The 16,509-nt window shown below is 37.1% G+C and overlaps 1 protein-coding gene across 1 annotated transcript in view; it reads right to left on the bottom strand.

Annotated features, from left to right (window-relative positions):
• Positions 1-853: 853 nt before the first annotated feature.
• Positions 854-16,509, bottom strand: part of CYYR1 (cysteine and tyrosine rich 1) — a 102,899-nt gene continuing 87,243 nt past the window's right edge. Inside the window, exon 4 of the mRNA XM_047721527.1 lies at positions 854-7,042. Coding sequence (XP_047577483.1) covers positions 6,858-7,042 — 185 coding nt within the window. The 3' untranslated portion in view covers positions 854-6,857. The remainder of the gene's footprint in view (positions 7,043-16,509) is intronic.

The following is a 16,509-nucleotide window of genomic DNA, read 5'->3' as shown; positions in this document are numbered from 1 at the left end:
ATTTTATTCAGCAAAAAATTGTAGCATCATTTTGGGACTTCATTGAATTATGATGATGATGTTAGATTAAACATTTTAGATTTAATTGCAAAGTGACATAAAAATTTAAACATCTCTTCCCAGTATTTTTTTTTTTTTTATGCATGCAGTACAGTGTTTAAGCAGACTTGTAATAAAGAACTTTCTTGGGCACCTGGATGACTCCATCAGTCAAGCATCTGCCTTCAGCTCAGGGGTTCAATCTCAGGGTCCTGGGATCAAGCCCCGAATCGGGCTCTCAGCTCAGCAGGGAGCCTGCTTCCCCCCTCTCTCTCTGCCTGCCTCTCTACCTACTTGTGATCTCTCTGTCTGTCAAATAAATAAATAAAAATCTTAAAAAAAAGAATAAATAAAATCTTAGAAAAAATTAAAGATCTTTCTAACCAGCTACTAGCGAGTTATGTTCATCACAGTGTTCTTTTGATGAACAGAAGTGATACACAGTTTTGTTGTTCAGTTTTATTGAGAAATAACTGACGTGCACCACTGTATAAGTTTAAGGCACAAAGCATGATGGTTTAATTTACATATGTTGTAAAATGATTATTATAGGTTTAACTAACATCCATGTTCTCATATAGATACAATAAAATGCAAGTAAAGAAAAATAAAAGAAAAAATTGTTCTTATGATGAGAACTCTTCAGATTTACTACAGCAGTGTTAGCTTTAGTCCTTATGTTGCATATTACATCCCTAGTGCTTATTAACTGATAACTGGAAGTTTGTAACATTTGACCATCTTCCTCTACTTCCCATTCCTCCCATCTGCCACCTCTGGTAACTGCAAGTCTGATCTCCTTATCTATGAGTTGTCACTGTTTTCTTTAAGATTTTATATATAAGTGAGATCATGTGGGATTTGTCTTTTTTTTTTTTTTTTTTTGGTCTGGATAATTTCACTTAAATATATTACTCTTAAGGTCCTCCTTGTTGTCCCAAATAATAGGATTTCCTCATTTTTTTAAATGACTGAATTATATTCCTTTGTGTATACACACACACACACACACACACACACACACACACACAACAACTTCCTTATCCATTCATCTATTGATGGATCCTTAGTTTGTTTCCATGTCTTGGCTATTGTAAATAATGCCGCTATGAACATGGGGGTAAGGTATCTTTTTGAGGTAGTATTTTCATTTTCTTTGGATATATTCTCAGAAGTGGAATGGCTAGATCATTTGATAGTTCCATTTTTAATTTTTTAATGGTTCCTCCATAATATTTTCCATAGTAGCTGCATCAGTTTATAGTCTCACAGCAGAATCTCTTAGGATCCTTTGAATTTCTGTGCTATCAGCTGTAACGTCTCCTTTTCTATTTATAATTGTGTTGATTTGGGTCTTTTCTCTTTTTTTCCTTAGTTGTCTGGTTAGGGTTTTGTCAGTTTTGTCTTTTTAAAGAGCCAACTCTTAGTTTGCTTTATTTTTTCTATTATTTTTCTATTCTCTATTTCTGCTCCAATCTTATCTTCTTTCTTTTGCTAACCTTGGGCTTAATTTCTTCTTCTTTTTCTAGTTCCTTAAGGCATAGAGTTAGGTTTTTTATTTAGGATCTTTCTTATCTCTTAATGTAGACATTTATTACTATGAACTTCTCTCTCAGAACTGCTTTTGCTACATCCCATAAGTTCTAGTGTGTTGTGTTTCCATTTTTGCTTGTCTCAATAAGCTTTTTTATTCCCCCTTTAATTTCTTCTTTGATCTGCTGGTTGTTGAGGACATTATTAATTTCTATGTCTCTGAATTTTCCGGTTTTCTTCCTGTTACCAATTTTCTAGTTTCACACTATTGTGATCAGAGAAGATACTTGGTAGGAGTTCAGTCTTTCTGAATTTGCTAAAACTTGTTTTGTGGCCTAATATATGGTCTGTCCAAGAAAATGTTTCATGTGCTCTTAGGAAGAATGTGTCTTCTGCTGTCGTTGGTTAGAGTGTTCTGTACACTTCTGTTAGATCCATTTGGTCCTATAGTGATGCTCAAATCCACTATTTCCTTATTGATTCTCTATCTGAACAATCCATTGTTGAGAGTGGGGTCTTAAAGTCCTAAAAATTATTGTAATACTGTTTATTTCTCCTTTTTTAGCTCTGTTAGTTTTTGTTTTATATATTTAGGTGCTCCTATCTTGGGCACTTAAATATTTATAATTGTTTTATCTTTTTGATATGTTGACACTTTTATCATCACATAATGACATTTTTTGACTTTCTCTCTCTCTCTCTCTTAACCATTTTCAGTTTATTTTGTTTGATATAAATATAGCTATCCCTACCTTTTTTGGGGGGATGGGATCACAATTTGCCTTAAATTTCTTTTTTCTCTCTGTGCACATTCAGCGTCAGTCCATATTGTGTCTTTAAGGCTAAAGTGAGTCTCTTTTAGGTTGATATTGTTGGATCTTGTTTTTTGAATCCACTCAGCCATTCTACATCTTTTGATTGAAGAATGTAGTGCATTTACATTTAATGTAATTGTTTATAGGTAAGGGCTTACTGTTGCCATTTTGTTAATTTTTTCCCTCGTTTTTATTTTTTGGTAGATCCATTGTTCCTTGTTTCTTATCCTGCTGTCTTTTTTTGTGTTTTGATTTTTTTTGGTATTAAAATGTTTTGACTATTTATTATGTTCTTTTGTGTGATTACCACAAGATCATCCCTTGTGGTTACCATGAGGCATGCATAATATATCTTAAACTGATAACAACACATTTTAAACCTATATTAAGCCTACTAATAAATACACTTTTAATATGTTGTACTTTTACTTCTGCCCCTCACATTTTAGATTATTGCTGTTATAATTTATTTCTTTAACATGGTGTAACGAATAACAGATTATTGTATTTATGGTTATTTTTGTTACATTCTTTAAAATAATTTTAAAACAGAGCTGTGAGTGAGTGATGTATCACTATTACCATATTGAAGAATCCAGTTATGACTATATAGTTGACATTGCCAGTGAGGTTCATGTTACCTTTTTGTGTTTTTATTTCTTGTAAATAAGCTTTGTTTGTTTAAAAGAGTCTATCTCTCCTTCATTTCTGAAGAACAGCTTTGCCAGGTATAGTATAGAATTTTGGTTGACAGTTTATTTTCTTTCAATATTTTGAATACAGCATCCCATTTTCTCCTGGCCTGAAGAGTTTCTGTTGAGAAATCCAATAATCTTATGGGGAGCTTCTGGCATATAAGTTCTCTCTTTCCTCTTAGTGTTATTAAAAAATATTTTGTCTTTGACTTTTGAAAATGCAATTATATTGTATATTATATAATTATATATTATATATTATATATTACATATTATATAATTATAATGTGTCTCAGTGTAGCCCTCTATCCTTAGGTTCAATCTGTTTGGGATCCTTTGGGCCACATGGATCTATACAACCATTTTTCTCCCCAAGTTCAGGAAGTTTTTAACCATTATTGCTTTCTGTCCCTTTCTATTTTTTCCTTCCGGAATTCCTATGAAGCAAATATTGTTTCTTTTCATTATCATATAATTTCCATATGCTTTCTTTGCTGTTTTAAATTTTTTTTCTCCTTTGGGTAATTTCCATTGTTCTATCCTTCAGGTTGATGATTTTTTTTCTGCATGTTTGAGTCTACTTTTGAAACTCTATCAAATTCTTCAGTTTATTCACTGAATTTTTCAACTCTGAGATTTCTGTTTTTGTTTTTTTGATGATGGCTATTTCCTTGTCAAACTTCTTCTTCTGTTCATGCATTGTTTTCCTGATTTTGTTTAGTTGTCTGTCTCTGTTCTCTCAAAGTTCATTAAACTTCTTTAAGAGATTTGTTCTGAATTCTTTGTCTGATACTTTATAGGTTTCTTTTTTTTTATGGTCAGTTGTTGAGCTTTATTAGTTTCCTTTGGTGGTGTCATATTTACCTGATTTTTCATGATCCTTGATTTCTTTCATTGGCATGAGTATTTGAGTAATTAATCTCTTCTTCCAGACTTTATAGGTTTGCTTTGGCGGTGATAGTTCTTCACTAGTCTTCTCACTTTTTTTTTTTTTTTCTGGGTGTGTCTATTGGTAATGTCTTTGGGTAAGTGGGGCCTGTTATGGAATATTTTGGGTGAGGCAACTATTTAAGTTCTGAGGACAGGGATGGAGTATTGTGCCACTGGCTGAAAATTGTTGGATATGATTGCTGGCTTGGCTCCCTATCCAAGTGATGATGTAGGATGGCGTCCTCAGTTGCCTTATTCTCTGCTCAGACTTACTAGATGATTGGGACTGGGTCTATATTCAGTAGTAGATGAAGTTATTTTCCCTGCTTCCCTGCTCTGCTAGGGCAGCAGCCAAGGTCCAGGGACCACAGAGATCATTGTTTAGGGACTTCAAATCAGGCCTGAGTGTCCACTGAATTCCCTGGTCAGGTGATGGTCTGCAGATGGAGGAATCCATGGGCTGTGCTCACTGTTCAAGTGCCACTGTATGTAGGGATTTTAGATGGACTACGTGGTTTCCCGTGTACTCTGGTTAGGTTTCCTGGTCAGATAGCTGAAGGCTATATTTATCCATGAGCAAGGTCATGCATTAGATTCCCTTCCTGTGTGCAACTGGAGAAGCAGCTGTAAAACTAGTAAAGTTCTTTGTTGTCTTAACTCAAGCAGAACCAGGCCTTAAGCTCCTTGGCCAAATGAGGCCAATGGCTCTGCAAACTACTGGCTCTGTCTGCTCTTCTTTCAGCTCAAGTGCACTGGACCACATAGCTTCCAGGAGTTGTCTCTAGACTTCTGGTCTGATGGGGCTGAAGGCACTCTCCACAGTGGGTGGGGCTGTGACTCAGTATCCTGCCTCAGTATGAGCAAACTGGGGTGTGGGGCTGGCAAACATCTTGTTTGAGGATCTGAATCAGGCAGACCTGTACCTCCTCCAAGGTCCCTGGTCAGAGTGTACCCCCAACTTGGTTCTGCAGATGAGCAAAGCCACTGGTTGAGATTACTATTTGGGCACTGCCCATATGAACTTGGTCTGCCAAGATCTGTCTGCTGGTTGTTGCAAACCCCTCTTTCATTCTCTGTCACAGTTATATTTTCAATATATTGAAATTGAAATATATTGAAATATATTCGACATATTGAAATTGCAATTCCAGTAGTATGCAATGAGAGTATGGGTGCCCACTGAATGACCCACAATGCTGGGGGGAGCAGGGCTGGTTGTTCCCTCTTAGGTTCTCTTTTCCACTGGAGGAACTGGAGGCTCAGGAGACACCTCTCACCATGGTGCTACACTGTCCTGGGGAAAAGGCACTATAGTCAAGATAGAGTAACTTCTCTAATCCAGTCTATCTTGATCTCTGAAGTGCATGGGGTGAGGGAGGGTGGTTCTTTGGCCTCAGTCCTGCATTCTAGGATTCTCTCAGTGGTATCTTGTTTTTGGATAGTTGTTGGCTATTCTTCTTATGAGATGGAGCAAATTCAGGAATGATGTACATCACCATTTTGGTGATATCAGTCTCCCCCAATATTTTGTCAATGTAAATTTTTAAATACATGAAAGGGCCCACATAAAAGTATAAGTGTTAAGGTCACTTGCAGCAAAATACGGCACATTGGAATTACTTAGCCAAAAATTTTATGCTTGAAGGCAGGCACTTCATAACACTTGAACTTGGCAAAAAGCAACAGTTTGATGTCAATATCTTAACCTTTCTAATAACTGTGTAGTTTTTCAAGGGAATATATTTTCACAATATTACAGAAGAGAAAAAAATCTGTCTAAACTACACATGAATGGAATTCCAGAGAACAAGGATGCAAATTTTATTTTCCCTTCTTCTTTTCATAAACTGTTATGTATCTTCACAGTCAAGTTCTACAGTTTTACTCCCTGATGTAAAATCCCATGGGAATATTTGGCTTCTAATCTTTCAGTCTTAAATAAACTATCTGTTGCTTGTGGAACTTGATACATTTTTTCCCCCTACAGTTGGAATAACCTTTGTTATAATAAACCACTAATTAAAGTCAGATGATTTTTTAGGTGGCAGTAGCTAGCACTAAAGAGTTATTGGCTTCAAGCAGCTGTGGTGTCCCTTTAATTCTGTTTTAACTGTCAAATTAAATATAAGATTAAACTACTTTAGTTGTTTTCATTCTCAGAGGCATAGAAATTTACTTTACACTTAACTAAACCATGAGCAGAATGCTTGGCGCCCAGTGGACCCCACTACCATTTGATTTACCTGTTCTTTCTAGAGTAAGTCTCTACCAGATAGACAGATTCTGTTCGAAGTCTTGGTAATAGGGAACTTCACAAAACAATCTAGTCAATAAGGAAGCTCTAACTCCTCTTTCTCATCCTAAAACCAAAGTTCCTTGTTCTTATCCAGAAACCAAAATTCCTGTGCTTCCATCCAGTGCTTTAAACAATGAAAGGCACAGAGTAGGCTCTCATGCACTTGAACAGTATTTATTGATGAACAAAAGAATGAATAATTCTGATTCTGATTTCTAAGGCTGCACAGAATATAGTTGTTTCCTTATGTAGTCCAGCCTATTCTCCACTCTTACATCATTCTTCACTTTTCCAGGATCAGTACTACAGTTTCCTTCAGCAATATGATTTTCCGATGTTTTGTCTTTCTCATTACTCTTCTCTGAATGTGCTTGCATTGATCATTACATCTCTTCAAATGTGATACCATCGAACCAAACAATACTCTTGGTCAGCTCAGAGAGGGGTAAACACTCAGTATTTCTTAGCCCGGTTATTCCACTTGACATATTTTTGGGCCCAAAAAGGTATTCCGTAGAGCAGTCCTTTCCAGTTTCTGATAGAGACATTTTATTCCAGGCAAGATCTCTGATTGGCACATATTCTGGTCTGGGAGAAGGTTGGTTTCCTTGAATTTCCAGGGTAAGGAGGGGGTGGAGAACGCTGTGCTGAAGCCTGTGGGGTCGGGGAGTAGGGAGGTGGCAAGTCAGCACAGTATTCCATCTCATGGTCATAACTGTAGGGCGGTGGTGCCACTGAAAAAGAAAAAGTAAAGGACATCAGGCATTTAGCGAATATTTGAGTGTCTACTATGTTTAAACCACTGGGCTGAATACACTGGGAAAGGATATAATTTTTGCCTGTAAAAATCTTAGTTTTATTGTGTTGAGGACACATGTATAAAAAGGCAAGGGCTACAAAAAGTGGTACCATTGGCCAAAATGTTTAGAATTGGTTGCTTAGGGAAAGTTTCTTGGAAATCTGATGCCAAACGAGCAGATAAAGAAAAGACGAGGCACTAATTCCAGATTGAACAAATCACAGAAGCAGGAGAACGCTTTTGTTGAAAGCAAAAAGTACATGGAACGGGAAATGGGAAAAAGTGTTGAGAAATCTTATGGTATCATCATCCTGGTGGGCTTTGATTGTCACAAAAGGAGTGTGTGATGTGCAGTTACCAGAGCTTTTTTGAATACGCTAGTGAATATGCTTTGAGAAGGTGATTTTCTCCGCAGTATGGATTGAAGTGGGCTGAAGAAAAGGAGAGATGATGTAATAGCATGTGTGAAGGGTTATAAGGGACTCGTGGCATTGGGAGGAAAAAATCACAAGAGGCCATAAGAGCAACTGAGTGCTTCATTGATGAGTAGGTAGGTAGAGAAAGAGGTGGAGAGTGAAAGAAGGTCTCCAGGTATTGGGCACTCTTTATTGGGCTCCTGTAACTTAGAAGGTTATGGAGCCATTATAAGAATAAGAAAAAAGGGGTGCCTGGGTGGCTCAGTTGGTTGAGGCCTCTGCCTTCGGCTCAGGTCATGATCTCAGAGTCCTGGGATCGAGCCCCACATCGGGCTCTCTGCTCAGCGGGGAGCCTGCTTCCTTCTCTCTCTCTGCCTGCCTCTCTGCCTACTTGTGATCTCTGTCAGATTAATAAATAAAATCTTAAAAAAAAAAAGAATAAGAAAAAAAAAACAAGGGTGGGCAAGCACATTTGTGAATGGGAATGAAGAACTTAGTTTTCTAAACATTATTTGAAAATTTTTCTTGTTTTTTTTCACTGTAATATATTTCAGAGTGTTTTAAATCACATTTAAGGCACTTCATTATGACTATGTAAGGATGTCTATTTTGTAGTGATCTCAATCCCACGTCAAGGATTGGAAGATAGGTACCCCTTGAGTGTTCCATGTCTTCAAGAACCAATCATCCTGCAACATCTTAGCAACCCCTCTAAGATTTGAATTATCATCAAGATCATGATTCTACTTAGAAATTGGCACATCTTAATTGCTTACTATGAATGTAGCCTAAATTACAAGATTAGTGTCATAATAATGTAAATATTATAGCCAACTTTTTTAATGGAATGGCAGAAAAGAACAAACAACATTTCAATAAACTTATTTTTAAAATATCTTCCAGGGATGCCTGGCTGGCTCAGCTGGTGGGGCATGTGACACTTGATCTCAGGGCCACACTGGGTGTAGAGATTACTTTAAAATAAAATCTCAAAAAAAAAAAAAAAAAACCCAGACATCCAATAAGAATATGGTAGTGTTCTGATCAATATGCATGCACAAACATAGGGCTTCACCCTATGTGCAAATACTAACAGTGTTTCTTCTGGATCCCTTTAACTTGGCTTGCTTTATCAGGAGCTTGATGATCTGAACGACTTACCGATCAGCCTATACTCAGGGATGTGAGGACACAGAATTGGGTCACCTGAGCGAAGAGGAAAATGGAGACAGAGAACTGGGTGGGATGTCCTCTGGGGACTGCTCTACTGAGCAAAGGCTTTGAAAGTCTTCAGTGGGCTCTGCAGGCAAAGGGCTCATGACAGAGGACACAGCTGTATCCAGCTTCTCTAAGGCTGCTTTAAACACCTGAAGCTGTGCTATCAAAAGCTTTGTTTTCTATAACAAAATGGAATGACTCCTGTGGAGTCTAAACACACATGCCGTCTGCATTACACCCACTCCTTTGCTTCTTGATATCCAGGAGGACTAAGACAAAGAGGTTTAGATATACTTCATCCAAGCCGAGAAATACAGGCTCCATGTAAAATAAGCAGCTACAGCTGGATGCCTATTGAACTGTTTCTTATAAGCGTGTGGTTCTAGGCTGTTTTGTATTGAAGCCTTTTCCTGTCTCCCACTTAAGGAGCACATGCTGGATGATTCTACAGATTGATTTTGCGTCATTCTCTGTCATGAAACCATGGTGTCTATTTATGCTTTGGTAACAAAGCATTCATATTTTGCTGTCTGCATTAAAACTGCTAGAGGACATTTCAGTGAGATTCCCTATGGTTTATACAGCCGCATGTTGAACATGAAAATTTAAGATATGATTAGAGTCATATAGCCTTCTACTTATATAGCCTTTGAATTTTGATAAAGTGATTATATAATGCAGAAGAGCAATATTTTGAGGATGGTTCATCATGAAATAAACACGGCACATCTTTTATAGCATCAGCTACTGGAAGATATTTTGAAATAGTCCTGTATAACTGTAGACTGTGCTATCCTTCTTTCTTGCCGATAATAAGGTTTCACCAGGAAGTAAACTTTTCAAGGTATCAATTTTAGGAAAGTCCTGATTAACTCTAAAAGGTTTTGTTCTTTCTTTTTTTTTTTATTTTTTTTTTAAAGATTTTATTTATTTATTTGACAGAGAGATCACAAGTAGGCAGAGAGGCAGGCAGAGAGAGAGGAGGAAGCAGGCTCCCCGCTGAGCAGAAAGCCCGATGTGGAGCTCGAACCCAGGACCTGGGATCATGACCTGAGCCGAAGGCAGCGGCTCAGCCCACTGAGCCACCCAGGCGCCCCGGTTTTGTTCTTTCTTAAAGGTCAAAACATCTTTAAAGAAATATAGATGCAGCTAGAGATGTGTTGCCTTTGAAATTCTTCCATCATCAATATTCCAACTCTCTGATTTAAGGATAGCAAATATACCATTTATTCTTAATGTTATTATAGTTTTCTACAATATTACAAAACATAGGGATAGTAACCTTTTTATCTCTTCTCTATTGTTAAATGTAAAAATTTGTCTTGTCTTTTGGATATCTGATTCATAGCCAAACTATTTCTGAGCTTTTTTCACTTAAATTTATATATTTAAAGCTTCCTTATATCTGTTATTTTATTTGGTGTATTTTTGTGGCAAAGCTTATTTTTCTTAAGATTTAAATTTTGGTTAGGTGAAATTATCTATGTGGTTTCTTAAAAATCATTTGTCATATTGTTTTGTTACCAATCCTAAAGTTTTAATGTACTAGTTCTGTTTCAATAACCAAGGCATATCTTTTTATACGATTAACACCTCATTTTAATTATTAATGATTTTATTTTATTTTTTTAAAAGATTTTATTTATTTATTTGACAGACAGAGATCACAAGTAGGCAGAGAGGCAGGCAGAGGGAGAGGGGGAAGCAGGCTCCCTGCTGAGCAGAGAGCCCGATGCATGCGGGGCTTAATCCCAGAACCCCGGGACCATGACCTGAGCCGAAGGCAGAGGCTTTAACCCACTGAGCCACCCAAGTGCCCCAATTATTATTGATTTTAAATGGTTTTAATATCTAGTAGGACAGGCAAATCTCATGACTTTTTTTCAACATGTTTAAAAATGTTTGTATTGAGATATAATTGACATATAACATCATGCAAGTTTAAGGTGTATAATATGTTGATTTGATATATTTATATACTACAATATGATTACCACCTGTTAAATTAATTAAACAAGGAGCCGATTAGACTGAGGTGGCTCTGTTGTCATAGTGAGCAAACCAAAATGTAAGCCTGTAAGTGCTTCAGAGTTACAAAATCAAAATGCTAAGGACAACCAATCACAAATTGTCAAATAAGCTTTAAGCTATAGCCAGTGAAATAATTTCCTTTCTTTGCTTCTACATTTGCTCTGTATAAGGCAGGGTACTCCTAACCACTTCCAGTATGGTGTTGTCTGATTCAAATCAATTTTTGTTCAAATAAACTCTTAAAATTTCTGGTATGCCTCAATTTGTCTTTTAATATGCCTTAGCATTAGCTTATAACATGTTTGAAAAGATCCCAGATCTTTTGACTTGATCCCAGTTTCCTGGGATCATGACCTGAGCTGGAGGCAGATGCTTAGCCTACTGAGCCACCCAGGTGTCTGGAGCTTATGACATTTTTAAAGACTATTTCTAATATTATTGCTAGGAGCAAACCTACTCCTCCACCATCCCCCAAACCAACCTGCTCACAATTTTCTGAATCTTCTTAGAGCAGAAGCCCACAGGGCTCCTAGGAAGACCTCTACTGCCTGCAACCCCACCACAAAGCCCAATCCTGCCCATTTCTCCTCAACAGTGGCCTAAGAGGCAATTCCCAAAAGGATGATATTATTAGAAGCTATCATTCCCCTTCCCCTCATATGACATCAAGACAAGTCTAGTCATGTTCCACATTTCTCTGTAACCAAGAGGACAAACTCTTAGAACATCTTTCATTGTAGACCTCTAATTCTGGGAGCCTTTACACATCAAATCTCATTAATTTTCTAAACTTTCCCCACCACCTTTCACTGTGCTCAGGAGATCACAAAGTCTGTCATTCGTATGCTCTTCTTTCCATCTCTTTACATGTGACTCTAGCTCAGAATATGAGAAGTCCTCATCTAATTGTGTCTGTTTTCCAGAGAAATAAGATCTACTGAGAGTAAGAAAAGTAAGGGGGTTTTTGAACTTTGAGAAGAGAGAAGAATGCATGAGATAGTTGTGTCAGGGAGCATAAGTGGACATTCACTGAACATTTCTATTTTCATTAAAGTCAGATTTTCCCTGGAGTGCAGCTTCCTCTGCAGCAGTATTAAATCAGAAATATTCTCCCCACTCCCCAGCCCACAACTTCCTACATCCTCTAGTGCCAGAAGATGCACTGGGTATTTTCTTGGATTCTCATAGCCATTTTTCAAACCATGGTCTAGGTTCTCTCCTTAAAAACCTAAGCTCTATTTTAGCATACACCATGAGATAATACTTTCTATTCCTCCTTGTTAATACCTCTGGTCTGCTCTGCCCTAGATTCTCATTCATTGATGGTTTAGCATCAGTCCTGTTACCTTTCTCTGCAACAGGACTTCTATTAGCATTCTTGATGATTTCATCATTCGTATGTTGAGGTGAATTTCTGGCCCTAAGCTGGAGCTTTCTCCTACCCCAGGTGCCACAGCAGCAAACTGAAACTTAGATAACTTTCATGTCCTTGTGAAGCTTCACTTGATGGGAAGCTTCACATATCCAGTCAGCTAAACCCCAAACATCAAGCCAACTCTAAGCTCTATACTTACTTCCTGTTCCTCTTCACCCCAAATAAGGTTAACTACGTGGCCCCAGCCAATCAGATATTTTCTATTTTTCTCTTGTTGTTGTTGTTGTTGTTGTTGTTTTTAAATTCTTTATCCTATAAAAGCTCCCTGCCTTCCACTTACTTTACAGTTCTCCGTACAAAGACTGTCCACTTCATGAAGTGTTAAACAGTGTGTTTGTATCCCTTAATTGTTTTCATTAATCATTTTTTTAACATCTGGATTTTTTTGTGTTAAAAATCTTTTTCTCCCTCTTGCTGTACCTATGTAAATCTGACCACTACTCTTTATCTTTCTAGAATACACATTCCAACGTATCTTGAATCTCACCTAGATTTCCAATTTTACTGATGACATTTAAAAAGTTAATTTAAACTGATGTCACCTCTTTCCTGTCTTCATGTCTTTCTTTATTCAGCTTAGATTTATGGTCCACCACTAAAATTGTTTCTGTGCATTTATCATCAACCTTCTTATCTCTTTTTCTCCCTGTTGCCTGACAAAACTCCAATCTTGGTTAAATTCAACATTTTGGCTCTCCTAGACTTGTATCTAGGAGCTTCATGTGGCTAGAGAAAAATGCACAATCATACTGACTGATATCATTTTCAATGAATGACTATATTCTTAAGTGTTGATACTCTTGGCATTGCTTGGAAATTATGCATTCCTATAGGTATTTCACCACTCCCCCTGCATTCTCTGAGATTCCTTACCTATAAGCATCCCCTCAGCCCACTTTCAGGAGAAGACTTGCTTCTAATTTCAGTAAGAATATAGGCACAATCAGAAGAGAATATCCTTATATCACCAAATCCTTTGATGAGTACCTGAAAGTCTTCACATGTTCAGTACCTTTACTAAGAAGGCAGCCCTCATTTGTGAATTCAATGATACAAATAGAAGTTTTACTTCTTTTTTTTTTAAGATTTATTTATTCACTTAAGAGAGAAAGAGAGTGTGCACATGTGCATGAGTGTGGTCAGGGGCAGAGAGAATCTTCAAGCAGACTCCCTGCTAAGCATGGAGCACTACTTGGGACTTGGCCCCATGATCCATGAGATCATAACCAGAGCCAAAACCAAGAGTTGGATGCTCAACTGACTGAGCCACTCAGGTGCCCCTAGAATATTGATTTCTTAATGAAATATTCCCAAGAGATTTTAAAGACTACAACTCGGTTATTTTATAGAATGTTCCTTAACCTCGCTTTGCCAGATCTATTCTCATGCTTAGATTCAGGCTGTGAACTTTCAGCCAGAATCCTACATACATGAAGTTGTATCGTCCTCAGAGTAATTAACACCCAAAGGTGCAAGATGTCCATCTACCCTGTTTTTGGTGTTGTTAATCTTTACCACCTGGTCAAGATGTTGTCTGGTTTCTTCATTGTGTAATTACTATTTTTCTTCTAATAACTAGCAACAAATCTGGGACTAGACACTTTCTGACCATGCAAATGACCTGCTCCACTGCAACTTCTCCTCCCAGTTTTAACACCACTAATGATTCTTGTTCCAAGCTTTTTTCATGATGGTTTTAAAATGATGATTCTTCCAATTCCACAACTCCTTTGTACATGTATCTTTTATAATTTTTCTGTTCCCAAGAACCTCCCTACTTTTCCAGGATTGACCTAAATCTATCTATTATCTATCTATCTATCTATCTAATCTATCATCAGTCACCAGGGGACTCAATAATAGACTTCAGATCACAAATATCTTGATAGTATTGAAATGTCTTGCTTTCCTTCGGTTGTCATTTGATTTTTATGTTTTTGCCAAGCCTTCTGTTATAGTCTTTCCATATTGTTTTCTTCCAGTGTGTATCATCTGAACCTATATATTTTTTAAAGGATTAACATGACACTTTCTTTTTTTCTTTTCTTTTCTTTTTTTTTTTTTTTTTTACAGTGAAGTTCTGGAAAGTAGTGGAAGTATAAGACTTGACAAATAATTTTCATTTTCACACTAATGGTTTTAAAAATATTTAAACTGTTCATTCTACCCAACATGGGAGGAATAAAAAACTATTTTGGAAGGTCACTGTCCAACAAATAATCAAGTATAGAAGATCACTTTTTTCAGTAATCTCCTCCCCAGTGCACAATAATAATTTTCATTGTAGGTATCCCTATTGGGCACTTTCACCAGGGTTTTCACAAGGATTCACTGAAGAATATGAGCTTGGCTAAATTATTTTCTACTCATGTATGTGGCCCCCAGGCCGAAGGACTATACAATAAATTAGGTTGTTATCTCATTTATCACAAGGCTAATTAATTAATGTGGGTAAAAATATTTTATATTTCTAAGTATGGAAGACTTTGAAAAACATTCAATACTACTCTGTGTTTTTTCCTATCTTTTAAGTAAAAGTTTAATTAGTGATTTTGAGAAGGAAATGAGAAGTAATCAAGCACATTATGCTTTTTGAAGACCCAGCTTTTTTGTAGTTAAAATGCTTCCACCATAAGGTTTATTATGTTTCTCACATTATTCAGTTCCCAGAACAATGCATTTACTAAAAATGTAACTGCTGCTGTGATCTGCCAGTATAAAGGATGCCACTCTAAAGTTTTAAAAACATGCTTCCATGCATGAAATAGAAACCTCAAACTCAGGAAGACATAAACTCTCACATTAAAGTATTTTGTATCTTCTATTCTAATTTTATAAAATGTTTTTAATGTTTTAAAACGTTTAATGTTTAATTTTAACTAAACTTTTTTTGATCAAGCAAAAGTGTATCTGGAATATTATCTACAGAGGGCTTTTCCTTGCCATCTCTCCAGATAATGTATCTGTCTGACCTTCCTCTGTTCCCTTGAGTTATGGGTTGACCAGATTAAAAAAAAAACAAACCAGGAGATGTGAAGAATAAAAAATAATTCCCCCTGTTTTTTCCTTATACCCTATTTCTAATATCATGACACGAATCCCAATAGTATTTTTAGTAAGTTGGAAAGATTCAAAGTTGTGAGTTGCTTTTGTAGTTGAGTAAAAGCTCATATTCCAGGGTGCATTGTAAGGTAAATTCCCTGGATTTTGATATATAACTAAATCAGATCTTATCATGGATTGTGCTCCTTACTTGTTCAGCTGTATCTGCTGAGTGCCCATTATGTGCCAGTCCTGGTATTTTACTTGGGACTGGATGGTGAACAGAATAGATCACGATCCCTGCCTTGTGGATCTAGGAGGAGGGGATGGAAATTGAACAATAAATGTAACAATTGGACAAACTATATGATATCTTAGAAGATTAAAAGCACTCTGGAAAAAAAATACAGAGTAGAATAAGGAGGGACATAAGACAATTTTAAATAGACCAGAGTAGGCTTCATTCAGGAGGTGGTCTTTGATCAAAAATTTGAATTAAGTGAGGGCCCATATTCTAGGCAAAGGTCCAAGATGGGAGTGTGCCATGTTGTGTTCACATGGAGTGTGTTTGTGTTCACAGAAGAATGTGCCTGAAGGCAGAGTGGCAAGAGGGAGTAGAGAAGGAAATGGAGTCAGAGAAATAAAAAGACGAGCCAATTCATGTATTGCTTTGCAGGCCCTGGTCAGGAATTTGCTTTTTACTCTGGATAAAATGAGGAACCACTGGCTGGACTCTTCTCTGGAGAAAATGGAAAGCCATTGGAAGATTTTGACTAGAAGAATGATATTATTTGGCATCTACTTTAAAAAGTTCAATCTGGCTACTGGGTTTAGAATAGACCCCTGGGGGCCAAAGGTGGCTGCTGGAAGAGCAGTTAGGATATAATCACAGTAATGCAGGTGAGAGCTGAGGGTGGTTCCCACTAGTAAAGAGCAGTGGGAACAGTGAGTAGTCAGACCCTGTATATACTTGGAGATGGAATTTGAAGTTTTCCTAGTAGTTTGTGTGCAGGTTTGATGGAGGCAAGGAGTCAAGGATGACTCAAAGATTTTTGGTCTAAGCCACTGGAAGTCCAGAGATGTCATCAGTTGAGAGGAAAAAGGCTGTGAGTAGAGGAGGCTTGGGGGGATGATCAGAAGTATAGCATCGAATATGTTCAACTTGAGATAGCTATGAGACATCCAAGCTGAGATGTCTAGCAGGCAGTGGGATCAAATGCATCTGAAATTCAGGAAGGAGGTTTGGAATGAAGGTTTGTA

The sequence above is a fragment of the Lutra lutra genome, chromosome 1 (assembly GCF_902655055.1).
Source record: "Lutra lutra chromosome 1, mLutLut1.2, whole genome shotgun sequence".
In the NCBI taxonomy this organism is placed as follows: Eukaryota; Metazoa; Chordata; class Mammalia; order Carnivora; family Mustelidae; genus Lutra; species Lutra lutra.
Note: the sequence above shows the minus strand (reverse complement) of the source record. Positions and strands in the feature narration are given on the sequence as shown.